The 27,777-nt window shown below is 34.8% G+C and overlaps 4 protein-coding genes across 6 annotated transcripts in view; 3 read left to right on the forward strand and 1 right to left on the reverse strand.

Moving 5' to 3' along the window:
• Positions 1-1,505, reverse strand: part of LOC120412412 (uncharacterized) — a 31,604-nt gene extending 30,099 nt beyond the window's left edge. Inside the window, exon 1 of one of the 2 annotated variants that reach the window (XM_039572875.2) lies at positions 978-1,505. In XM_039572875.2, coding sequence (XP_039428809.1) covers positions 978-1,116 — 139 coding nt within the window. In that variant the 5' untranslated portion in view covers positions 1,117-1,505. The remainder of the gene's footprint in view (positions 1-977) is intronic. The other variant, XM_039572874.2, reaches the window with a different exon arrangement.
• Positions 1,506-4,829: 3,324 nt separating this feature from the next.
• Positions 4,830-25,171, forward strand: LOC120412384 (cytochrome c oxidase subunit 6B1-like). The gene is made up of 2 exons (XM_039572820.2): positions 4,830-4,972; positions 24,675-25,171. Exon 2 carries the CDS (start codon positions 24,689-24,691, stop codon positions 24,926-24,928), a length of 240 nt encoding a protein of 79 aa, XP_039428754.1. The 5' UTR covers positions 4,830-4,972; positions 24,675-24,688; the 3' UTR covers positions 24,929-25,171.
• On the forward strand, positions 4,831-26,582 carry LOC120412385 (cytochrome c oxidase subunit 6B1-like). Of its 2 annotated transcripts, none has more exons than XM_039572821.2 (2): positions 4,831-4,972; positions 26,185-26,582. In XM_039572821.2, exon 2 carries the CDS (start codon positions 26,199-26,201, stop codon positions 26,451-26,453), a length of 255 nt encoding a protein of 84 aa, XP_039428755.1. In that variant the 5' UTR covers positions 4,831-4,972; positions 26,185-26,198; the 3' UTR covers positions 26,454-26,582. The 2 variants fall into 2 exon arrangements, with proteins under 2 accessions (XP_039428755.1, XP_039428756.1); XM_039572822.2 differs by lacking the exon at positions 4,831-4,972 and adding an exon at positions 25,152-25,292.
• LOC128092254 (RNA-binding protein 25) lies at positions 5,008-20,843 on the forward strand. Its single transcript, XM_039572819.2, has 2 exons — positions 5,008-5,909; positions 18,479-20,843. Exon 2 carries the CDS (start codon positions 18,501-18,503, stop codon positions 19,611-19,613), a length of 1,113 nt encoding a protein of 370 aa, XP_039428753.1. The 5' UTR covers positions 5,008-5,909; positions 18,479-18,500; the 3' UTR covers positions 19,614-20,843.
• Positions 26,583-27,777: the final 1,195 nt, after the last annotated feature.

A 27,777-nucleotide genomic window follows, 5' to 3' on the forward strand; every position in this document is an offset into this window, starting at 1 on the left:
TAAGCTGTTAATCTATTTCCACAACCAAATCTGAGTTTCTGGAACAACATTTGATTTGTTTTCAATTTCGGGAATTCCCGGGACAAAAAAATAAAAAAATCCCGGGATTCAATCTATGATTTCAGGGGGAAGCCACAAAAAAACCCGGATTTTGACTACCCTAGTATGTATGTATGTATTGAAAGATTGAAACCCCCGTCTTGGCAGGACTTGGCCATGACCCACGACCATGATATGTTTCAACTGAGACGGTTTGGTTAGTAACCGACATATAAGTTAAGTACCTTCAATGATTGTAATTATCGTTCCAACCATTTCTAACGAAATGAAAAGAAATACAATGAAAATCAATTGTTTTGAATCGAAAGGACTTATGAGTAGGATTTTACAATATATAACGCGTGCTTATTAAAAAAAAAAAACTACATAAAAGACAGTTGACTGTTCGACAAATTGGATACCTTGAATAGGTTATACTAAAACTGGAATACAATATTGATTCAGCGATTTGACTCATTTAAAAGTGTTTCAAACGAGGTTTGGAATGTTTCATAAATAGAAGTTCAACTCATAAAAAAAAAAAAGTATTTCAATATGTTTAATGCCAGTTTGCTAGAGTTTTGAGAAACAAATTTCAGCAATTGTATGATTCATTTTTATGATTATTTTTAGATAGTTAATCAACACTATGGTGAAAAATAATTTATGTTCTTAACCCTCTATCATCTATCGAAGAGTTGAAAAGTTTAATTTAACTAATATTTTTTCCTGCAAAGTTTTAAAACTGTTTACTGATATCATTTCAAGTTTCATTCAATTTGTCAAAACAGTAATAAACAGCAAGGAAGTGGTTAATAGCCAATCTTTTGAAACTAAAAAGGACACAGACGAATAATGCTGTTTTTTTTAAATTTAATTAAAAATAATAATGACGAATCCGAACCGAACAATCGCCAGCACCAGCATCATGCACTCACCAAAGACGAACGGCTCGCCGGTCCCGTCGACGTTATGGATCGTGTTCTCCCGGATCCGCCATTGCGGCGTAAGCTTGCTGTCCTTTTCCCGCCGGATCAGCGGCCTAACCTTGATCGACACCGTCACGTTATCGGCCATTGTTGCGCCGGGGGAGGAATCTTCCTTTTGCACTTACACTCGCTTTCAAAATTATAGTCTTTTGTTTAAAAGTAATAAATACTGAACACCTTAAAATTACAATCCACTACCACACGAGGCACACGGTTCCAGTGAATCCAACCGACGGGAAGCGTCAACGGTGGCCACGGAACTATACATTGGAGGGCGTCAACGATCAACAAGAAATCTAGCTTGCATCACGAAAAAGAAAAACAAACGCGACGCAATTGAAGCCGGCAAACTGTACACAAGCGATTTTTTTTCACTTTGGTATTATTAAACCATTTCCCGTGACACGAAAAGACGAAAATAACAAATTTTCCACCCGTGATGAACCTGATTTGCATACGGCGACCGACTGTTACGGATATTTTTAAACTGGCTCGGCGGCCTCGCGATTTGACCGTTTTTTGTGCAAACGTTCCAAACGATAATTTTGGACTGTCAACAGTCTACACGTAAAATCAATATTAGCCATAAAAGCGTTAAAATTTTGGCATGTATGCACTGAAAGCCGATTTTTAGACAAAAAAAAAGCTTAGCTGAAGGATATCTTTAATTGGGTACTAAAGCCCTATGTCAATTTTTGTGTACAACGGTAAAAAACACGATTAAAAACCATTTGTGATCACTTTTTTTCATTTTAATGAAAATTTTTTTTTTAACAAGACAACATTTTTTCGATGGATCAACTATGGTCTCCTTGGAACGAGCTGTCAAGTAGGAGCTTTTCTGTCAAGAAGGACCGCGAGGTTAATTTTTCAAAATTGATTAAAAAATCCATTTTAAACTCTTTGTGGTCGTACAAAGGGTCATTGTACTCAGAAAAATAAGCTTTATCACTGTAAACAATAATATCAGCAATCTAAGCTTCATTTTAGGACCCAATTCTCGACTTTTTTTTATGTACACGCTACGACAAACCACTAAATTTTTGTATGGCGCAACAGATTTTTTTGCGCAACAGAAGAGATACGCACTTTGGTTTGGTGGTGCGCGGATAATACAAACATAGGAAAGACAATCGAGGTTTTTAAGCGAAGATGTCGTTCGAATAGTGAACGCCCGAAATGTCAAAATCACGCAGTGGTACCAACATTACAGAACAAGTGTGCCATGACATGACAGCCATATTTTTTTTCTAATGTTGGTGCTACTGCGCGATTTTGACATTTCGGGTGTTCACCATTCGAACGCCATCTTCGCTTAAAAACATGGATAGGTCATAGGACCTTTTAAAAAACTCTTGAATTTAATTATGACTCAAGGCAACCTTTGAAAATATAAAAATTTTGTTCTGTGATTGTCATGCGATCATTCTCCTGCTGTCATACCAACGCGTGTTTTTGACGAATTTAAGAATTTAAGAATTTAAGAATTTAAGAATTTAAGAATTTAAGAATTTAAGAATTTAAGAATTTAAGAATTTAAGAATTTAAGAATTTAAGAATTTAAGAATTTAAGAATTTAAGAATTTAAGAATTTAAGAATTTAAGAATTTAAGAATTTAAGAATTTAAGAATTTAAGAATTTAAGAATTTAAGAATTTAAGAATTTAAGAATTTAAGAATTTAAGAATTTAAGAATTTAAGAATTTAAGAATTTAAGAATTTAAGAATTTAAGAATTTAAGAATTTAAGAATTTAAGAATTTAAGAATTTAAGAATTTAAGAATTTAAGAATTTAAGAATTTAAGAATTTAAGAATTTAAGAATTTAAGAATTTAAGAATTTAAGAATTTAAGAATTTAAGAATTTAAGAATTTAAGAATTTAAGAATTTAAGAATTTAAGAATTTAAGAATTTAAGAATTTAAGAATTTAAGAATTTAAGAATTTAAGAATTTAAGAATTTAAGAATTTAAGAATTTAAGAATTTAAGAATTTAAGAATTTAAGAATTTAAGAATTTAAGAATTTAAGAATTTAAGAATTTAAGAATTTAAGAATTTAAGAATTTAAGAATTTAAGAATTTAAGAATTTAAGAATTTAAGAATTTAAGAATTTAAGAATTTAAGAATTTAAGAATTTAAGAATTTAAGAATTTAAGAATTTAAGAATTTAAGAATTTAAGAATTTAAGAATTTAATAATTTAAGAATTTAAGAATTTAAGAATTTAAGAATTTAAGAATTTAAGAATTTAAGAATTTAAGAATTTAAGAATTTAAGAATTTAAGAATTTAAGAATTTAAGAATTTAAGAATTTAAGAATTTAAGAATTTAAGAATTTAAGAATTTAAGAATTTAAGAATTTAAGAATTTAAGAATTTAAGAATTTAAGAATTTAAGAATTTAAGAATTTAAGAATTTAAGAATTTAAGAATTTAAGAATTTAAGAATTTAAGAATTTAAGAATTTAAGAATTTAAGAATTTAAGAATTTAAGAATTTAAGAATTTAAGAATTTAAGAATTTAAGAATTTAAGAATTTAAGAATTTAAGAATTTAAGAATTTAAGAATTTAAGAATTTAAGAATTTAAGAATTTAAGAATTTAAGAATTTAAGAATTTAAGAATTTAAGAATTTAAGAATTTAAGAATTTAAGAATTTAAGAATTTAAGAATTTAAGAATTTAAGAATTTAAGAATTTAAGAATTTAAGAATTTAAGAATTTAAGAATTTAAGAATTTAAGAATTTAAGAATTTAAGAATTTAAGAATTTAAGAATTTAAGAATTTAAGAATTTAAGAATTTAAGAATTTAAGAATTTAAGAATTTAAGAATTTAAGAATTTAAGAATTTAAGAATTTAAGAATTTAAGAATTTAAGAATTTAAGAATTTAAGAATTTAAGAATTTAAGAATTTAAGAATTTAAGAATTTAAGAATTTAAGAATTTAAGAATTTAAGAATTTAAGAATTTAAGAATTTAAGAATTTAAGAATTTAAGAATTTAAGAATTTAAGAATTTAAGAATTTAAGAATTTAAGAATTTAAGAATTTAAGAATTTAAGAATTTAAGAATTTAAGAATTTAAGAATTTAAGAATTTAAGAATTTAAGAATTTAAGAATTTAAGAATTTAAGAATTTAAGAATTTAAGAATTTAAGAATTTAAGAATTTAAGAATTTAAGAATTTAAGAATTTAAGAATTTAAGAATTTAAGAATTTAAGAATTTAAGAATTTAAGAATTTAAGAATTTAAGAATTTAAGAATTTAAGAATTTAAGAATTTAAGAATTTAAGAATTTAAGAATTTAAGAATTTAAGAATTTAAGAATTTAAGAATTTAAGAATTTAAGAATTTAAGAATTTAAGAATTTAAGAATTTAAGAATTTAAGAATTTAAGAATTTAAGAATTTAAGAATTTAAGAATTTAAGAATTTAAGAATTTAAGAATTTAAGAATTTAAGAATTTAAGAATTTAAGAATTTAAGAATTTAAGAATTTAAGAATTTAAGAATTTAAGAATTTAAGAATTTAAGAATTTAAGAATTTAAGAATTTAAGAATTTAAGAATTTAAGAATTTAAGAATTTAAGAATTTAAGAATTTAAGAATTTAAGAATTTAAGAATTTAAGAATTTAAGAATTTAAGAATTTAAGAATTTAAGAATTTAAGAATTTAAGATTATTTTTTAATTTACTCATTTCTGAGTAAGCTCGTTTTCGACGAAAAATGATTGATTTGAAAAGAGTACAAAAAGGCCAAAAATCAGCTTGTACCGTCTAGTTCTGGATTTCCGTGTGAACAGACGAAGTTTTTGACAGCTGTCTCGAAAAGAGAAGATCGCAGCAATCCGCCATCTTTACATCAGCAGCAGTCGTAACGAGCGCAGCAAAGTGTGGTGTCCGTGCAAATTTTTCCTCTTGTGACTTGTGCCCCCCAGGAATCAGGTAATTTTGCCATTCTCGGCCGGAAGAAGCGATCCCCGCGGACTTCCGGGTTGTATTGTATTGGTAGTGTGTGCCGGCGGCTACGGAAGAAAATGCATTTTTCGACTCATGGTGAACTTTCAAGGGTTGAGGCCAGCTCCCCTTTTCCATTGTGTGAAGATGGCGAAGAGAACAAGAAAAAAATCTGTTCCTCCGGGAGTGGTTGCTAGGTTGTCCCGGAAGAAATCGCCTACTTGGATGGTGGTTGGGAATGGAATTACGTAACCTTTTTGGAGGAACCCTCTTCCGGTAGTCCCAGACTTGAAGGGGGTGCGAGAATTTTCTCTCTTTTTGCCATGGACATTTTTGTTATGTAAGCGATTTTCTCCTCTCGGTCACGCAAGTCGTCTATCGAGGCGTTCTGAAATTGATAACCACAAATCGAAGCTTGTGGTGTTGAGCAAAATGTCACCTCTTTTCCATTCGGAATTTTTCCCTACGTCACGTTCCAGCCGGCTTTGTTCCAGGAACAGTTTCTCTCTCTAGGTTCAAAAATGTTCCTCCCCCCAAACCTGCGTTTCAGTGTGTTGTTGGTTCCAGCGAAATTGAGGAAGGGAGTTGTGCGCACCAAATGTGTGCGCCTGTTCACATCTTTACCCAAATATGAAAAATGTCAAAAAATATCTTGTGATGCAAAAATAAAAGTCAAGCAAAAGTAATTATATTCTGCGTAAGTTTCGCGAAATTCGAAGAAAAATTCACGTTGAAGTGCAAACTTTTCCAGGACGTCTCACAAACACTTGAAGAGGGAGAGCAGAGAGTAGCAGAGCCTGCTGGGACACAGAAGCAGAAGCAGAGTCCTCATCATCATCAGTCAACAGAAGCATCTGAGAAGGCGCTGCCGGAGTTCGGAATTTTTGGAGGATTGACCCCGGGCGTAGAAACGATCCCACTCAGAGTAATGTACCTTTACCTTAGAATTATTTTCTATTTTTTTAACCATACTACACAAACTGGCTGCCTGCCTTTTAATTTGGGCGAAAGTGGTCTTTCGGGGTTCTTTCCATTTCACTTTCTATCTCTTTTTACTTTCGTTTTTGGTTTCACTGATTGATCTTAAACTATTTAATCAGGTGAATATTTTGCGAAAACTAAGCGTTCGTCAGATTCTGTCCTTTTCCTAGTGTAATCATCAACATACATGACCAAAATAGGCTGCTCGTTTACAATTCGTGTTCGGCCAGTTTACATTGTTTTGTTTGAATCGACTTTAATGTTCGGGCTGCTAATCTTCACTGGGATGTTTTGTTTTTTTGCAATTTTCGAAATCATTGCAAGCGAGCAATCAATTTGGAAAAAAATCGAAAAATCGGAAAAGTTACGTAAAATCAAATTTTGATCACAGGAGGCTGAAATAAGCAAGCAAGCTAAAAACGTCAAGAAACGAAAAGAAAGAAATCACGAAGTTTGTCGGGTTTACCTTGTTTGATATAAAAATAATAGTGGACCCGGGTCCACTATCAGATTATGGACAGGAAACGAAAATGTTATTTTCAATATGCTGTTTTCAGCATAAAATAATATAATTGATCAAAAAAAATATTCAAAATTGTTCAAAAGACTTCAAATTTGAAAATTCAAAAATTCTGAAATTTAAAAATAAGAATTTTAGGCATTTAATTTTTTAACATTTAAAAATTTTAAACATTCAAAAATGTGCATTTTCGAATTCTTAAGTTTTTCATTTCCTAAATTCTTAAATTCACAAAATTTAAAAACTCAAAAGTTGAGAACCTTCAAAAAATTATAAAAAATAAATGTCGCCATTTTCGTCGCCATCTTAGATTACATAAAATAAGATAAATTTGGAGCATGAAAATTTCGTGATTCAATTATCCGGAGTGAACTTCTGGCTAAGACTTCGGAAAATAAAGTGCGAACTGTATTCAAATTTGTCAAACTGCAATTTTTTTGTTTGAAATCTTCTAAAAATCTGCAATTATAAAATTTTGAATTGCTGACTTCAAGACTTTTTTTTAATTTTTGAATTTTGAAATCTTAGATTTTTATTTTTTTTTATAATTATATTCTCTAATTTCAAATTGTTTTAAAATTTGTTTTTTTTTATTTCCAGATTTTTAAGTTTTCAATTTTAGAGTTTTTCAATTAAGGGGTTACATACATGTAAATCGGCAAAAATTTCAGAGGTTGATATTAGCAGACATTTAAACTTTTTTTAAATCTATTTTCAGGGTATTAAAATATACATTTTCAAATATCAACAAAACAAATTTGAGGATTTTGGTTGTATCATTGCCGAGATATAGCTATTTTAAGTTAGCAGTTTCAAAAAACGGGTGCCACGATATCTGAACACTGCTTTGACCAAAAAGGCTCAAAATGTTGGTGAAGACTCGTTAAACCAGTCCCGTGTGCATGACGAAGGCCGATTTTCAAAAAGTTTTTTTAATGATAAAAATATTTTAATTTTTTTTCATATAAAAATCGACAGTTTTTGATTTTTTTGTATTTTTTTTAAAAGCAAAATCTGAAAATGGGGCTTCGTCATGCACACGGGATATGTCTTGAGAGTCTTCATCTTAAATTTCAGCCAATTTGGTCCATCCCATCTCGAGATATCGTGGCACCCGTAAATCAACTCGGTGTTTTGAGGAAAACTATAAGAAAGTTTGACAGTCTGCTTTGCGCATGGCAAAATTTTGGGCTTAAATCGTTCTCTTACTCAGTTTAATCATGAAATATCTTCATAAAACTTTTAGGAGCGATTGAAAATCATCTTTTAGTGGATTCAATAAATTTTCTGTAATATGAAATTTTGTGATTTTTTACATGTATGTTACCCCTTAGGAATTTCTGCATTGTAAAATTCTTGAATTTGCATATTTTTTGAATTTATGAATGTTTGTATTTCTTAAATTTTAAAATACAGTCCGGATTCGATTATCCGAAGGCCTCGGATAAATTTCACTTCGGATAACCGAATAACGATTTTTTCCCGATGTCTTATTTTTGAATCTTTTAACTAGATTTTGCTCGGTTTGTTCTAGAGGTCGTATCGAATTGCTCTGATTTGGAAAAACTACCCGCGTTTGTTTGTCTATACATGAGATGAACTCATGCCAAATCTAAGCCCTCTACGACAAAGGGAATTTGGATAAACTTCCAGGGTGGGTTTGACTTTTTCTCATAGTTTTTGCAAATTACTGTTAAATATGGATTTTTTAAACCTTTTTGCAACAGCACACGCAAAAAAGTCCGTTCGCGTAAACGTGAACAACGTACCATGAAAATAGGAAACAAAGCAAATTTTATGATAAGATTTTGCACCGTGAACAAATGCATGATTGCAACCGATTTCCATGAACGTTTGTTCACGAAAAACCGTAACGCCAGGTCTGGTTACGTTTTTCCTGATCTCGTATTCATAAACTTCGTTCATGGTAATGGGAAACAAATCATACATTTGTTCACGCTCATGCGAACAAAAAGCATGAATTTTTTCTTCGGGGGAATTTTGTGGGCGTTGCCACAGCTTTGAAACAGAGGCGAAGAACGTTCAGAAATCCTTATACGGAAAAGTGACAGTTGCAGGGTATCATTCAATTATTATGTGATGAACTATTTAATTTTGGCCCGGGTACGGATATATTTATCTGCAATCAGTTATTCGCATACCAAAATTAGATAATTTAACCGATTTTGGATTTTTTGGCCGCAGATGAAAGATACTAAGAACCTGCTTTATCGAGAAATTAAAAGTGCAACATGGAGTTAAACTTTCTGTCAAGCTGCTGTGAAGTTTACCATGACAGCTGCGAAAGTTTCACTCCATGTTACCGGCTCACATCTCTCTTTTTAATTTCTCGATTGGAGTAATGCCGACGGATCCTGGTCCAACCTGGCCACTCCGGAACGGGTCACCGGTAACCGGTGGCCAATTGGGGACACTTCGGAATTTGCAAGGAACCATGTCATGTGACATATCAAAATTCATCAAATTAAAAACTATGACCATTACAAGTGATGCCAACGTCCTCTGGCCCAACCTGGCCACTCCGGAACGGGTCACCGGTAATCGGTGGCCACTTGGGGACATTTCGGAATTTGCAAGGAACCATGTCATGTGACATATCAAAATTCATCAAATTAAAACTATGACCATTACAAGTGATGCCAACGTCCTCTGGCCCAACCTGGCCACTCCGGAACGGGTCACCGGTAACCGGTGGCCACTTGGGGACACTTCGGAATTTGCAAGGAACCAAGTCATGTGACATATCAAAATTCATCAAATTAAAAACTATGACCATTACAAGTGATGCCAACGTCCTCTGGCCCAACCTGGCCACTCCGGAACGGGTCACCGGTAACCGGTGGCCACTTGGGGACACTTCGGAATTTGCAAGGAATCATGTCATGTGACATATCAAAATTCATCAAATTAAAAACTATGACCATTACAAGTGATGCCAACGTCCTCTGGCACAACCTGGCCACTCCGGAACGGGTCACCGGTAATCGGTGGCCACTTGGGGACACTTCGTAATTTGCAAGGAACCATGTCATGTGACATATCAAATTTCATCAAATTAAAAACTATGACCATTACAAGCAGGGTTGTTAAAATATCAAAATATCAGCTCTCAGCAACTACAATTATCCCGCCTGAATAATCACGCCTCAAATACAACTGCTCTTCTCTCTTCATTGAAACTCTCAGCGCCGAACATAGCCGAACACGTTTTCGTGTTTACCCACTCGCGATTGACATTTTCCTTTTCTCTCTCATTCCCGCTTCCACGATCATCCTACCGCAACAGCGTTTAACCACAAAAGCCGCCACAAAACCAATTTCGCAAACGCAGTTTAACGGGACGTCATGCGTGGTCGGCTCCTAATCGCCATCTCGCGTTCTCTCATTGCAGTTTTTGGAGAGATTGAGAGACTCAGTGGTGAGAGCGAATAGTCGAGGAAAAGGGGAGGAGTGATAGAGAGAGAATGACATCGCTGGGAATCACAAGACACAAGAAGAGATCTCACAAGCTATAGTGACGGCCGCTATACTCTCGGATATTTTTGGTGCAGAGATAATCTATTGATAGCATTTCTATCACTCATTTGCAACACTGATTACAAGTGATGCCAACGTCCTCTGGCCCAACCTGGCCACTCCGGAACGGGTCATCGGTAACCGGTGGCCACTTGGGGACACTTCGGAATTTGCAAGGAACCAAGTCATGTGACATATCAAATTTCATCAAATTAAAAACTATGACCATTACAAGTGATGCCAACGTCCTCTGGCCCAACCTGGCCACTCCGGAACGGGTCACCGGTAACCGGTGGCCACTTGGGGATACTTCGGAATTTGCAAGGAACCATGTCATGTGACATATCAAAATTCATCAAATTAAAAACTATGACCATTACAAGTGATGCCAACGTCCTCTGGCCCAACCTGGCCACTCCGGAACGGGTCACCGGTAACCGGTGGCCACTTGGGGACACTTCGGAATTTGCAAGGAATCATGTCATGTGACATATCAAAATTCATCAAATTAAAAACTATGACCATTACAAGTGATGCCAACGTCCTCTGGCCCAACCTGGCCACTCCGGAACGGGTCACCGGTAACCGGTGGCCACTTGGGGACACTTCGGAATTTGCAAGGAACCATGTCATGTGACATATCAAAATTCATCAAATTAAAAACTATGACCATTACAAGTGATGCCAACGTCCTCTGGCCCAACCTGGCCACTCCGGAACGGGTCACCGGTAATCGGTGGCCACTTGGGGACATTTCGGAATTTGCAAGGAACCATGTCATGTGACATATCAAAATTCATCAAATTAAAAACTATGACCATTACAAGTGATGCCAACGTCCTCTGGCCCAACCTGGCCACTCCGGAACGGGTCACCGGTAACCGGTGGCCACTTGGGGACACTTCGGAATTTGCAAGGAACCAAGTCATGTGACATATCAAATTTCATCAAATTAAAAACTATGACCATTACAAGTGATGCCAACGTCCTCTGGCCCAACCTGGCCACTCCGGAACGGGTCACCGGTAACCGGTGGCCACTTGGGGACATTTCGGAATTTGCAAGGAACCATGTCATGTGACATATCAAAATTCATCAAATTAAAAACTATGACCATTACAAGTGATGCCAACGTCCTCTGGCCCAACCTGGCCACTCCGGAACGGGTCACCGGTAACCGGTGGCCACTTGGGGACATTTCGGAATTTGCAAGGAACCATGTCATGTGACATATCAAAATTCATCAAATTAAAAACTATGACCATTACAAGTGATGCCAACGTCCTCTGGCCCAACCTGGCCACTTCGGAACGGGTTACCGGTAACCGGTGGCCACTTGGGGACACTTCGGAATTCGCAAGGAACCATGACATGTGACATATCAAAATTCATCAAATTAAAAATTACGACCATTTAATGTAATGTCAACGAACCATGGCCCAAAGTCACGTAGAAGTTGCTAAATTAAAAAGTACAAAAATACAAAAATACAAAAATACAAAAATACAAAAATACAAAAATACAAAAATACAAAAATACAAAAATACAAAAATACAAAAATACAAAAATACAAAAATACAAAAATACAAAAATACAAAAATACAAAAATACAAAAATACAAAAATACAAAAATACAAAAATACAAAAATACAAAAATACAAAAATACAAAAATACAAAAATACAAAAATACAAAAATACAAAAATACAAAAATACAAAAATACAAAAATACAAAAATACAAAAATACAAATATACAAAAATAAAAAAATAAAAAAATAAAAAAATACAAAAATACAAAAATTACAAAAATACAAAAATACAAAAATACAATTGTATCTGAATTAAACTTATTTTTAGACTTGAATTTTTTGAACTTCTTGAATTTTTTTATTTTTTCAAAAATTTCTTGAATTTCTTGAATTTCTTAAATTTTCTTGAATTTCTTGAATTTCTCGATTTGAGGGAGAGAGGAGCAGCCATATTGGCTTCGGTCGTGTTTTCTTTCGTCGCGTATAATTTGAAGAAATTTTTGCTGAATTTGTCGTTTTCGTGAACTGAAAATAAGTGCAATCGGCAGAATAAGTGATAAGCTATCCGGGGAAAGTGGAGTTTTCTCAAATATTCCGGTTTTTATGTGGTTTTTCTGTGATTTAGTTTTGCGGAGTTGCCTATTTCTGCGATGTTTTTTTTTTCTTCTCACAGAATTGAGAGAGGGAAGCGTGCGTGTGGTACTCTCTTTGGTGTGAAGATGACCAACCGATACAGTGGTATTAGTGTTCAGCTCTCAGACACCAGAGGTGTGCACTGTGCTTGTGTATGCTTTGAGGTGGGAGAGAGTGATGATAGGTTGATAGTCGCGAATTGTAAATGTGTGTGGGTATTAAGAAACATCAGCCTACTGCGATAATTGATGTGATGTGCCTGTGTATTTGCTGCTGCTGTTTGTGGTGTCACCGTGGTTTGGGGGTGGTGTGGTGCAGCACCCACTACAGCGCCAGCGGTGGGAGAGATTTGCTGTCAGTGTTTTTTTTTTTCATTCCCTTCCGCTGCATGCTGGGCAAAGGATTCGTGCTCCACGGAACCGTCGGTGTTTTGGAGGCACTGGAAAGGCCGCGGTGCACCGGGTTGTGTAGGCGGCGATTGACTGCTGTATGCTGTAGGGACTACATTCGAACGGAGGGAGCATCGGGTCGGATGTTGAATACACGGAGCAGTAAGGCCGACGACAAACGGATTTGTGCGGTGCTGCAGTCGTTGGGCGGTGTGGTCGGGTTGCACCTGATTTCGATGCTGCGGCGGCGGAGCAGTCTCCAGTCTTCAATACCCCGATGAGTTCGTTCCTTGATGACATGTCAAGCATGTGTGTGTGTGTGTTTGTGTGTTGAAGAATGAACCATGAGTGTGAGAGTAAAAACCATTTGCGAGTGAGAATTTTATTTTTCGCGAGTGAATTTTCTCCTTGGCACGAAATTCTACCCAATTTAGGGTACTTTGTTATTTCTTATTTTTGCAGTACAGGCTGTTTTCATTATATTGATGCCTTTCAAAAATAATTACAAGTCTAATTTAACAATCTTTCTCACTATAATGTTGAAGTCTAAAAATGTAAATTAGTTTATGTGTGTATGATAGTGTGAATGAGTTTTTCTTTGTTCTTTTTTCAGCCCAATATGTTCACCCGCGTAAAATCTCCAGAATCGGTCGATAATTCCAAATCCAAAATCTCACTGAAAATAATCGTTATAGGGTCATCATTAAAAACTAATAATACGCGTTCTTGATCATTTTGCTGTCGTTTCGTTAGTCTGTGCACACAATTCAAATAATGTGTTAAATTTTCACGGTGAAAAACTAATTTCTATAGAATCGTTTATCGAAAAACACGCTGACATTTAGGATAGACCATTAACTCGCGTTTTTGCAATTTTTGATTTGATTGTGAGCAGTGGGACCTCGTGGTTACTCTGCAACGTGTCTGTCGGAGCCTTTTATTTGATATTTTATTTTTCATAAGTCCTTCTTTTATCATCGTTGATTGGAAGGCACGCCGCCGGTTTAGTTCGTTTAAGTTATTTTTTTAATTTCATTACAATTGGTTACGTAATGACCTGTATTAACTCATCAAACTATCGATTTTATTCAAAGTAAAGCGTCTTTTATTTACTATTTTTGAAATTTGCTCGCGTTATCTAAATTGTTCAAACAGTAAAAATATACTGACAAGTCCAGCCCATAGCACTACTGCTCGGTTGGCACGCGTTCGATTAAACAACTTTTTTAAATAATCAATTATTTATCTTTCCGCAGCCGGCTGCCTAAGATTTAAAATTTTCAACTGATAAACAAAATGCTCATGGTCACATCACTGCCACTCGTGAATCCTGACCTTATACCCATCTACTAACCCCCTCAAAACTCATGTGATACTTTGTCGGAGAAGCAGTCGATTGGGCGGTCTCTATCACTCAAGTATCGGACTAACATTCCCATCCACTTCCCCGTGACTCTACCACTGGTCGTGGCCGGCGCCGGTATTGATCAGCATGATAGGGGCCTTTGAGAAGTTGCGAAGCGAGGAAAGATAGCACCCACTCATCTTCCACGGCTCGTGGATGTAACTTCTGGAGGTCCTGGTCAATAACGGAGTAGCAACTGCGGGTGGGCACCTATGCTTATGCTTATGCTTATGCTTATGCTTAATTTCTTGAATTTCTCGATTTTCTTGAATTTCTTGAATTTCTTGAATTTCTTGAATTTCTTGAATTTCTTGAATTTCTTGAATTTCTTGAATTTCTTGAATTTCTTGAATTTCATGAATTTCTTGAATTTCTTGAATTTCTTGAATTTCTTGAATTTCTTGAATTTCTTGAATTTCTTGAATTTCTTGAATTTCTTGAATTTCTTGAATTTTTTGAATTTATTGAATATCTTGAATTTCTTGAATTTCTTGAATTTCTTGAATTTCTTGAATTTCTTAAATTTCTTGAATTTCTTGAATTTCTTGAATTTCTTGAATTTCTTGAATTTATTAAATTTCTTGAATTTCTTGAATTTCTTGAATTTCTTGAATTTCTTGAATTTCTTGAATTTCTTGAATTTCTTGAATTTCTTGAATTTCTTGAATTTCTTGAATTTCTTGAATTTCTTGAATTTCTTGAATTTCTTGAATTTCTTGAATTTCTTGAATTTCTTGAATTTCTTGAATTTCTTGAATTTCTTGAATTTCTTGAATTTCTTGAATTTCTTGAATTTCTTGAATTTCTTGAATTTTTTAAATTTCTTGAATTTCTTGAATTTCTTGAATTTCTTGAATTTCTTGAATTTCTTAAATTTCTTGAATTTCTTGAATTTCTTAAATTTCTTGAATTTCTTGAATTTCTTGAATTTCTTGAATTTCTTGAATTTCTTGAATTTCTTGAATTTCTTGAATTTTTTGAATTTCTTGAATTTCTTGAATTTCTTGAATTTCTTGAATTTCTTGAATTTCTGGATTTTTTTTGAATTTCTTGAATTTCTTGAATTTCTTGAATTTCTTGAATTTCTTGAATTTCTTAAATTTCTTGAATTTCTTGAATTTCTTGAATTTCTTGAATTTCTTGAATTTCTTGAATTTCTTGAATTTCTTGAATTTCTTGAATTTCTTGAATTTCTTGAATTTCTTGAATTTCTTGAATTTCTTGAATTTCTTGAATTTCTTGAATTTCTTGAATTTCCCGAATTTTTTAAATTTCTTGAATTTCTTGAATTTCTTGAATTTCTTGAATTTCTTGAATTTCTTGAATTTCTTAAATTTCTTGAAATTCTTGAATTTCTTAAATTTCTTGAATTTCTTGAATTTCTTGAATTTCTTGAATTTCTTGAATTTCTTGAATTTCTTGAATTTCTTGAATTTCTTGAATTTCTTGAATTTCTTAAATTTCTTGAATTTCTTGAATTTCTTGAATTTTTTGAATTTCTTGAATTTCTTGAATTTCTTGAATTTCTTGAATTTCTTGAATTTCTTGAATTTCTTGAATTTCTGGATTTTTTTTGAATTTCTTGAATTTCTTGAATTTCTTGAATTTCTTGAATTTCTTGAATTTCTTGAATTTCTTGAATTTCTTGAATTTCTTGAATTTCTTGAATTTCTTGAATTTCTTGAATTTCTTGAATTTCTTGAATTTCTTGAATTTCTTGAATTTCTTGAATTTCTTTAATTTCTTGAATTTTTTGAATTCTTGAATTTCTTGGATTTCTTGAATAACTTGAATAACTTGAATTACTTTAATTCAAGTTCTTACTTGAATTACTTGAAAAACTTCTAATGAACTTGAATTTATCGAAATGCTTAAAATGTTTGAAGTACCCCTCCAACCCAACCCAACACCCTCTCCCTGTGTTGCTTTTCTCCCTCCTCTCCAAAAAAACACATGCATGAGTCCTTGTGGGTAATGACCCCTCACAAAACTTACCAGAACCACCCGCCCCAAGTAGCCGAACGGTCGAAACTCCACTCACAAAACTATAACATTTATTTGTAAATCAAACTTCTTCAATAATCTCTTTGAAGAAAATTACACAAGCCAATTCTACCAATCAGCTGGTCAGCACGTCAAAACTTGTCTGTTTTGTTTCCAAGCGTTACTGGTCGACTTTGAAAAAGTAACGCAACTTATCGTCTTTAAACACGGATCACAGCGTCGTGAACTAGTTCATAACTTTATGAAGTGCATATCATGATTTCATGATTTTTGTACCATGATTTCATGAATTTGTTCACGTTTCCATGAACACGTTTGTTTGCTAAATTCGTGATTTTTTGTTCATGGCTACGGGAACGCTTTTTTTTGCGTGCATCCAACACCCATACTCCCATAGGTCAAAAGTTGGGTAATTTTATGGACTATAAGCCTACGGTAGTATTGCGGATTTCAGAGATTTTTAGACAATCGTGCAACTTGTGGAAAGCTCTCCAACAAAGTGCACACCTCAAACTACAGCAGAAAAAACTATCCAAGACACACACCCTAGTTTGAAACTGTTCTAAAGTGGTCGAAAGCAACAAAGCTCAGTCGAGACACGCACCACTCTAGGCGAGCGGGGGGGAGAAGGGTAGGATTTCAAGTGTGCAAATATTTGGTGTCCAGATATTATTTGCAAGGGTGGAGAATTTGGTGCAAAGTGTGCAATAACTTTTTGGCCAATCGCAGTTTTTCTCATAGTTTTACGATTTTTCGATAACAAACATTTCACAACGTTAATTTTTGCCCTGTAGGCCAATAAGACGATACTATTTGTTCTCAATTTTTACATATTCGGAATCCTCGGAAAATTCTACGTTAGTTTGGGGTGTTGGAATTTTTGAAAATTTGGCTTAAACAAAAATTGTTATTGAGCAAATAGAAAATCACAACAGAATTTTTTTTACATTTTTAAAGGTTAAATTTGAGCACAACCAAAATTTAGAAAAAAAATGTTTTCGTGATTCGATCATCCGAAGTGAAATTTTCTATAGAGCAATTCCAGCTCAAATCAGGAATTTTTCTGGTACTTTTGTACCCGACCCTCCCCGATGTCAATGAAACTTTGTAGACATATTATCCTAGGCCTATATAAGCCATTTTTGTGTATATGGAGCCAATAGTACTCGAAAATAACATTTGAGGAGGGCGTAAGGTATTTAAATATTTTTGTATTTTGCAATTTAAAAATTACTGTATCTCGAAGCCGTTGCGTCGTATCAAAAAGTGATTAAAGACAAACTTGTAGGAAATTGGACGGGCTTTCTGAAAAAAATACACTGAAACAAAAATACACATCAATGAGATTTTTTGATTTTTAAGTCTAAAACTTAAAATTAAAGGTCAAATCAAATTTTTTGAGCAAATAGCCTAAAATGTTACCAAAAGACTGACGAAAAATGAATGATGGTATGTCTCTGCTAAAAAAATACAAAAATCATTTACTAAAACTGTTTTTTTGAAAAGTGGTCTAAACGTCAATTTTTTTAAAAACCAGTAGTGGGAATCGATTCTCTAGACAATTTTACATACATGTCTCCATATTGACCATTGTCCTATGTCCAATCCTTGGGAAGATACAGCGGTTTTAAAAATAAATATGTTGAAAAAACGGGTTTTTTTGTGGTTTTTGGCAATTTCTATATGACAGACTTGGTTTTTCAGTCTCGTAAATATTTTTACCGGAAAGCTCGTCGAATTTCCCATAAGTTTGCCTTTGACAGATTTAAAAAATTTAAGTTTTAGACTTCAAAATCAAAAAATCTCATTGATGTGGCGTGTATTTTTGTTTCAGTGTGAAAGCCAGTCCAATTTCCTACAAGTTTGTCTTTGACCACTTTTTGATACGACGCAACGGCTTCGAGATACAGTAATTTTTAAATTACAAAATACAACAATATTTAAATACCATACGCCTTTCTCAAAAGTTATGTTCGAGTACTATTGGCTCCATATACACAAAAATGGCTTATATAGGCCTAGGATAACATGTCTACAAAGTTTCATTGAAATCGGGGAGGGTCGGGTACAAAAGTACCAGAAAAATTCCTGATTTGACCTGTAATTGCTCTATAGACTTCGGATAATAGAGTCTGGCCTGCATGGAAAAACCACAAAAAAAAATTGTAACGATTCTGGAAATGCTCAAAATGACGCAAAGTTTAAAATTAAAAATGCACAATACAGATTTAAACTTGGACTTACACAAAAATAATAATAATACAAATAAAACACTAGCGTTTGCCAAAGCTACATACAGCTCTCTTCAGATCAATCAGTGAAACTTTTTTTTTTCCTCTTTCTAACTATCTACCGTGTCTCGTCTCGTTTGTGTACCTCACTTTTCAATCCCTTTAATTGCAACTGTGTTCGTTCAAATGGTAAAAACGACACTGCCCGCGTGAAAAGTTTCTAGTCCGACCCCATGCTTATGTGTAGTGTTCGTGTTTATTTCAGCCCAACCCCCAACCACCGCACCATGCTGGACAACGACGACGACGTGCTGCGTTCCGAGCTTGAAGTGCGAGAACGGCGCGGAGGTCGGTACGGCGATGCCTACCGGGACCGATACCGGGATGACCATCGCCATCGACGGGATCGGAGCCGTGATCGAGATCGCGACGATCGGCATCGGTCGGATCGACGCACCGACCGGTATCGCGGTGGAGACCGTTACGAGCGTGATTACAGTTCTAGGGGTGGCAGCAGCAGAAGAGACAGAAGCAAGAGTCGTGAGCGGCGGAGACGTAGCAGGTCGCGCGAGAGTAAACATCGAGACAGATCTCGCGAGCGGTCGCATGGACGGGGAGAACATTCAAAGGACAGGGATCGCACGAGGCGGGATCTTTCGGTGGAGATTGAGCAGGAGTTGCAGAATCTGCGCAAGTTGTCGGACATGAAGGCCGCACTGGCCAAGGCCAAACAGCAAGCGAGACAGAGTGATTCGGATGACACCGAACGGCGAAAGGATAAGATCGACTTTTCCCAACTCTTTAAACCAGTGGAGAAACAGAAAAAGGACGATTTCATGAAGCAGTTCAACAACGGCAATAGCTCCAAAGCGGACTTCGTCCCGGAGATTCAGACCGAAGAGGAGCGAATCGAGTTTCAGAAAAAGATGCAGGAAAAGCTGCAAGCTCATCTGGCCGCCGAAGGCAAGCTGTACCCCAAACCGAAGCCCGGCCCCGCAATCAACCCCGCAACGGGATTCGCCAACGACGGGTCGTTCTTGGAAATGTTCAAACAAATGCAACAGCAAACGACGGCGCTAGCCATGATGCAACCGACCACCTCCAGCGCAATCATCCCGGAAGAACCGGCGGCGCTTCCATACTACATGGCTGCGGCCGCTCCCACCACCTCAGCGCCAAGCTTCACGCAAACGGTCAAGGAGCCGGTTCCGATCCCGCTCGTCGGACGCCGCCGCGGCGGCAAGATTCTCAAAACGGGCATCGTGAAAAAGCCCAAACCGATCGAGGACGCGACCGCCGACACGCCCAACGATGCCTGGAATCTGTACCTGCAGGAGGTGAAAAAGTACAAGAACGCATCCTGTGACGCCGATTCCAAAACGCGACCACTTGTCAAGTAGAGCGTGGTGCACTTTTCAGTATGGTCGAGAGCGGAAGAAAGGAGGAGAAAAAAGTTGTGTGAAAGTTTAATCGCGTATTATTATTTCTTTTCTAGCGACTAGAATTTAACCAATAGTTAAGACTACAATCGATTGGATTTGCGAGCGCATCGTGACGCAAAAATGTATCAAAATTGCAACAAAATTAGTTGCATCCAAACAACGAGAGTTTATCATCACGATAGTATCTTACTTAAATTATCTCTCCCGATTTCTTTTAGTTTGTAAGATTGTCTCCTAGGTTAAGTGTTTCTGGTCAAAAAATGCATTTTCTTGTACCACGCGCTCTGCACACACATACACAAACTGGTTTACGAATACTAAACTCTAGGCAGTGGAAATGGAACAACTTTTTCTATCAATATATAGTGTCATTGATACCCAAAAAAACGAGCAAATGTTTGTTTCGATTGAACTGCGGTTGGGTGCTATTTTCCCGGGTTTTATAGATAATTGAATTCAAAGATTCTTGAATGGGTCTGAACGATTACATAAACCAACAAAAATTGTTTTTCTCCAAAGGTCGAAAGGAGAATTAGGGCGGTTCGTCGCTTTAGCCATCAACAAATAAATCGCTTGCGATATGTGCAAGGAGCGAACTGCACTAATTCTTCATTGTCAAACCATTCGACTCTGTATATATTTTTTAATTCAAAGTGCGTGTGTTTCTGTCTGCATTAAATTTTGAGGACTGTCTTTACAAAAAATCTATAAATATGTTTAAAAAATTGTAAATATTTCAAGAAACATTTTAAAGAAAATCGTATAGTTGGAAAATTTTCAATTTCCGTTAGGTAGTCCAATACCTTTTTCCATAATAATTAGACATATTTAAAAAAACATTTCTCTAGTTTAAAGAAAAATACCCTTAAAATTGTTTTCTTCTTTCCAATGAAACCTAGAGCAAAAACAAATGGCTCGCGCTTTTTCGAGATATTCCAATTTTAAAATTTGCATTTTTATTGCCATCAAATGGCAGTAACTTTTGCCTCTGAAGCCTCTGAATGTTTTTAATGTTTCATTTGATAATCTACAATTCTTGTTTTTACCAAGTTCACACGACGAAAGTTTGATAAAAATTCGTAACATAAAGATTTTTCATGTAATTGTTATTAAAATCGATTCTGAAGAAAGATTTTATACAAAAACACCTAATTTAATAAGAAATTTCATCTTCTGAAAATACCAATAATTTTAAAGGTTTTTTTCCATTTTTTAATAAATTTTCATAGCATAGACTTAGTGATTTTTTTAAAACTTACTGGACTTAAAGTGCAAACTTATTACCAATAGTTTTATAAAAGACTTATTTTGCATTGCTATGAATTATCTTTTTAAATTGAAATATAATTAAAAACCATTTAAAAATAAAAATTATAAAAAAACTAATTTTATAAGAAATTTGAACTTCTGAAAAGTAAAGTTAGTAAGTTGGTAAAGTGCAAACTTATAAACAATAGTTTGATAATAGTAGTTTATGCAAAAAGTTGCAAAAAGAGGATTCAGCACAAGTCGTTCATTTATCCAACGAGGTTCACCAAGCCATCACCGAGTTCACATAAACTTAGAAAAATATTTGCAACGGCCTTATTTTGAAAACAATATTTTTTGAAACTGTCAAAAATGCATTTTAAAAGATTTCCAAAATCTTTTCTGATTTAAGAATAAAAATTGTCATTAAAAGGTACTTATTATATTTTGAAAAAGTGCATGTTACATATAATAGCAGTTTTCAATTATTTTTTAATTAACCCTTCAGAAGTCACGTGTATTGCCGTTTCTGATGAGTGTCTTTATAAAGTGTGCACAAAGTACATGTATGTGACTGCCGGTGGGCTAAAGAGTCCACGCTAAAAAATTAACAGCTGAGAAATTTTTCAATTTTTTAAATAAATTTTTTGATCTATTCTTTCATTGTTAATGTAGCGTACATGCCAAGACACGAGCATGAATTGTATTTTTTGATAATTTGTAGTAAAAGTTCAGATTTTACAATTTTGAATATACATATATTATGCAAACATATGAGATAATTTTACATTATTGTTTATGAAATATTTAAATCAGAATCTACCCTTTCCAAGATATCAACAAATAAAAAAGAGCTAATTGAGTAACCTCTAGAAAAAAAAACATATTTCGTAAAATAGATTTAAAAAAATATATATTTAAAAAGCAGTGAAAGGTTGAAGAAACAATACTTAAAATAGGAAAATTAAGAAATATTTACCAAAAGAAATCTGGCACTATTTACAATTTTTTAACAAAAAATAATAGAAGAAATTTTAAAACATAACATTAAAACTCGAAAACAGTTGTTTTTATTCAAAGAAAATCGTTAAAAATAATAGAATATATAAAAACTAATTAAAAAATGTGAAGGAATTAGAAAATAAAATATTTTTTAATGAAAAACTAAATTGTTTTCAAGGCAACCCTGATCATAACAAACAACTTTGTCAAAAATTGATGATAAGAATATTTCAGAATTCGATTTGTTTTTCTTTTCTCAAACATTTTAAAATGTCTGCCATTGCAGGATTTGCCTTCCGGTACCCTCTGAGACCGCTCGTGGTACACTCAGGGTTTCATGTACCCCATGTTGAGAACTTCTGGATTAAGGTATAGATTGCGAAAAAATAAAATTGGGTCCTTTAATGAAGCTTAGATTGCTGATATTATTGTTTACAGCGATAAAGCTTATTTTTCTGAGTACAATGACCCTTTGTACGACCACGAAGAGTTTAAAATGGATTTTTAAATCAATTTTGAAAAATTAACCTCGTGGTCCTTCTTGACAGAAAAGCTCCTACTTGACAGCTCGTGTCAAGGGGACCATAGTTGATCCATCGAAAAAATGTTGTCTTGTAATTTTTTTTGCATTAAAATGAAAAAAAAAGTGATCAGAAATGGTTTTTAGTCGTGTTTTTACCGTTGTACATAAAAATTGACATAGGGCTTTAGTACCCGATTTTGGTTTCTTCGAAAAAGTTGCTTGGATTATCATGCCCAAAAACTTTCTAGAAGAGAACAAAATTCACAAAAATATTATTAGTTAGTTTTTTTTAAAGACCCATAAACTTAAAAAAAACTTATACGGTCCAGACTTGAATATCCGAAGGTTTGTATGAGACTTGGGATAATCGAAACGTGAACAAAATATTTCTCTTTCGTATTTTTTTCATTTTCTTGATTTTAACATCAAATTTGAATTCTGCGACCCCATTTTAGACAAATTTTAATTGTTGATTGCCTTACAAATTACCGAATGCATTTTTTTTCAATAATTCATCACCACCATTTTGGCTGCCATATTTGATTTAAACATTTCAAACCACTTAAGAATGGTTCAGGAGTTATAATTAAGCACGACAATCGAAAATAAGTTGTTAAAAATATTGTTTTTTTTTCGATTATTCGAATATTCGATTACAAAATCGCAAAAAATAGGAAAATGAAGAAAACGAGAACAAAATACAATTATACAAAATATTTTTTTTTCACGTAAACTGCGATAACTTTAAAATGTAAGCGATAACCTATAATAGAGAGCCTGGAGCTTATTAGAGAACGGACATCTTAAAATACTGAAACTGGCACCTCTGCATGCACATCAGTCAAAATAGCTTGCAGCACTGCAATTGTCAAAGCACCAGCGTGACTCTTTTCAGATTCTCTTTTGATCAGTCAATCAAGCCAAAACAAACTGTTTAAAACATAGTTTATGGTTGTGTAAAGCTAAAATGATGTGCTGCGTTTGCAAAAATCCAAAAAACTTCAAAAACCTTTCTGTCGAAAAAAAATCCTGAAGGTACCAAATTTTTAGAATTTTTTTCCTAGATTTTTTCCCACGATGTTATTAGCGCCCGAAACTGACCATTTTTGCGCGGTATTAACACGCAACGACATATTGCGCGTATTCCCGAGAAAGACACGCGGCAAACCAGCCTCGAAACGACGCGCCGCACTTTCGGCAAATGCGTGCTGTCAAATCCTAGGTCAAATTCCATACTGCGCGTTTTGTTTTTGTTGATCTTCTTCTTCGAATCGGTCGGCTTGGTTGCCAGGTATGTTTTATATTGCACCAAAAGTGCAAAAAATAGCTGGCAACAATGTCTATGGCATATTCTGAAATGCCGCGCGGCGTGTACCTTTGAAACGGACAATAATGAGTTTACGTATCAGCAAAATAAAACTTGAAAATATTAAACGAAATTTAAATTGAAAAAGAAAATTGAAATTGTTTTGTGAAAACATGTTTTACACTTTTTTGAATAAAATATATATCACTCAAATTACAATACTTCCCATCGATTGAACGCCAACTGAAATTTCTATTTTTATCGAACAAATGTTGCATGGATTACTTTTTTAATCTGATGGAAACTTAAGGTGAGTTGATCATTTTCGAAAAAATTGATCATCACTATAAAATATTCTTATTTAAATTCAATTCAACGAATTTCAGCACCAAAAAGAATCAGCATGTGCCGGTTGTTGCCTTCTCAAAGCCACTGAATGAATTTTTGATCTAAATCAAATGTGCTTCAATATTTATATTATTTTGTGTCACAGTCATTGACGTCCTAGTTGGCAATCATTGATTAATGACGATTTCCATAACTTTAAAAGGAATGGGATAATCGTAACCAAAAGGAATCAGCATGTGTAGGGCAGTATTCTGAACAACTTGTAGAAGAAATTTTGTCAAAATATTGAAAGCGACGCAAAATTTATATCTTTGAACGAAAAATCATGACAATTATGGAAGTCTTCACGTTAAATGGACGATTCAATAATGTGCTTCTTTGAGCTTAATTTAAATTTAAAAAAGTACCTAAAAAGATAGGAAACCATTGTATAACATAAATCGTTCAATTCTAAAAAAAAAATATTTTGACAAACCTTGGAAAATAGCACCCGTCGGTCCCAATTCTACCATCTTTTCTAAGCGTCCAATTTCTCTTTCCCGTCTCGTCCTCCTCCCACATTTGAACAAAATCGTCAATCCGCCCCATAAAGCTCTAGCTCTCAGTATGGCCAACCCGGCGCTCCCCCTGAAGGCGGCCCCGTTCGATCCGCGGTTCCCGAACACGAACCAAACCAAGTACTGCTACCAGAGCTATCTGGACTTTCACCGCTGCGAAAAGGTGAAGGGCAAGGGCGCCAACGTGTGCCAGTACTTTAAGAACTGCTTCGCCGACCTGTGCCCGAACGCGTGGGTCTCCAAGTGGGACGACCAGCGCGCCGAGGGCTCCTTCCCCGGCCGGATCTAAGGTGGCTCGAGAGGAGAAGGAAGTACGCGACGAAGACGACGTAGCAATACCGCGCTGTGGTGGCCATTTTTTAAAGTAGTGCGAAATTAGTGCGCTCCCCCCTCCCCTAAATTTCATTCCAAATGAGAGATTTGTCATTATTTTTTAAAGTTTCAAATTGGCAAAGTGAAAGTTTTAAGTTGTTGTCCTGTAACGTGCAAAAATAAAGTATAAAATTCAAGCAAAAATGGCTGCCGAAAGAAACAAATTTATTTAATTTTATAACAAACGAAAAAGAAATTATTCAAATTGGCAAGTTTTCTTTTTTGTTTTGTTCAAAATTATCGACTTTTTTGCGAGCGATAATTCAAATGTGTAAGAAAAGGTATGTTAGTCATGTTTTGTGCACGTGTTCGGAAAGTATTATACTTTTTATTGTTTATGCACCCTTGAAAAGTAGTCAAAGTTTGTTTTGTAGAAGGTGATTAACATTTACAATCCTGGAAAATGTGGAAATTGACACCTTCAAATTATCAAAAAATATATTAACAAAATTCAATAACATTCAACAGTTCCCATATTCATTGAGTTCAACAAATAACTAATATCAGGAAATCATTGGAATCTCGATAAAAATATCATTGCATTTTTTTAAAACTTGTTACGAAAGTTGTTGCAGCCCTGCCATGAAAACAACTTCACCTTGGCAATGATTCGCCTTGGTTGCATCAAGGCAAAACATCTAAAGGTGAACTAGTGTCAAACGCAGGGTTGGACTTGCCCGTATGAAAAAATAAAATGCATTTGCAACTCAAAATCAAAACACAAAATTCCTCAAAATTCATTACTAATTAAAATAAATACATTTTTTAGGTTTACCCTTGCACGTTTTTAAGTTACTCCTCAAATAGTCCACTGCACTTATTGTTTCCCTCCTCGTTCCCTTTCGAAATTATGAAAAATAATAATAGTATTAAAACTGCATATTCCCAAACGAATTGGTCGACCCACCCCGTTGATAACTGTCTCTTGAAAAATGGTAATCTCCTCATTGTTTCACGACAACCCTCTCATGCCTGCCCTCGTATTCGAACATCAAAATTTGTAGCAAAATCAAATCTCATTCGGCAACACCTCTAATCAACTCATGGGCATTTGAGGGTCCTTGACCCCCCCGTCTTTTGGGCAAATGTTGCACCCCGTCTCTAACCCCCTCCCAAAGATCACTCCGTCCAAAGATTCCACTAACCAGCAAAAACGAACTCTCACCCCTCCAGCACCGTAAACGACGATGTCCGAGAACGTAGCAGCCCTGGCCGAGGTCGGCGTCAAGACGGCCCCGTGGGACCCGCGCTTCCCGAACTCGAACCAGACCAAGTACTGCTTCCAGAGCTACCTGGACTTCCACCGGTGCGAGAAGATCAAGGGCGAGGGCGCGGACGTGTGCCAGTACTTTAAGAATGTCTTCTCCGACATTTGCCCGAACGGGTGGATCGAGAAGTGGGACGGGCAGCGCGCCGACGGCAACTTCCCCGGCAAGATCTAAGGCGACTGCGCGGCGGCGGGCGGACCTTTGTACATTCTTGGAGAGGCGTGTGGCGAGCGAGCATTTGAAGCGGAAGCTAAACAAACAGCAAAATAAAGCTAAATAGAAGATAGTACCGTTGGAAAATGATTGGTTTGCGACATTTAATCGAGAGAAAGCCTTTATGAAATTTGAGTTTATCGCTAGAAGTGCAATCCATTAAATTCTGAAATAATAAAAACATATTGTGCGTTAAATATCAAGGCTTCTTAATTGTTGAGCAGTTTCGAAAAAAAAAAAATCCAAAATGTCACTGCCAGAATCAATGAATCAAAGTTACAAAATGATGATTTTTTCAGAACTACTTGTACAGTTACCCAAAGAAGTTCCTACGCCCTTTTTGCAATTCCTAAAAACACTTTTGAATACGTGATTGTTGGCAACTGGGTTTGCATTTCCGCCACTTACCATTCTCGAACGACGAAACGGCCTACTTTTCTGTACCAAAAATAACAGAATCAAAAAGCACTGAAATTGGTGCGGAAAAGTGAAAGTTTTCAGCACTTGTATCGAAAAGTTATAATTTTAATATTACTTTATTACAATTACTTTAATATTATTTTAATATTATAGGTATGTCAGCTAGTTTTCATGTTTTGGTTAATTATTATTTTTTTTGTAATTTGTTTAATTAACTTTAATGTACATTCAAATGAAACTTAAATGCCAATCGTGTTCCCTTTTAAGCGGTATACGCACTTCGGAAGGAATCGGTCAAGAAAAAACGTTACTTAATCCACCTTAAGGTGGTTGGTGCCTTCCTCGCATTCATGTTGTATTTTAGGTGGTATTTACAAATTAATTTAAGAGTTTTTTTTTATTTATTTTTTCATTTGTTTTTTTTTTTTAAATTATTGATTTTACTTGAACAGCAATTTTCAATTCTTTTTTTACCAACTCTTCAAAATAAAGGTGAAAAGTCTCAAGAGTTATATATTTCAGTAAAAAGTTCGTGTAAATCTTTGTCGATACAAAATGATGCAGCAACATAATTAATACAGATTTTTTCCAGAAGAGACGCAGACACTGCTTAAGCGATGTGGCAACCGGGCGATACACAAGGAAGCGGGTGTGGCTGCCAATCCCCCGCGTGGTCAAAAAGTCAAAAAAGCAAAAAGACCCGGCCTTTGAGGTTATGCAAAAATCACTCTTTTTTGTAGCTACAAAAAAACTTTTTCTTGGCATAACTTTAAAAGTACTTCACTAAAAAGAATAAAATTTAATAGGGTCTTAGGGGACCCCAAAACGAACAGAATAAGGCGGATCCGGCCAAAATCGGTTCAGC

The sequence above is a fragment of the Culex pipiens genome, chromosome 3 (genome assembly GCF_016801865.2).
Source record: "Culex pipiens pallens isolate TS chromosome 3, TS_CPP_V2, whole genome shotgun sequence".
Taxonomy (NCBI): Eukaryota; Metazoa; Arthropoda; class Insecta; order Diptera; family Culicidae; genus Culex; species Culex pipiens.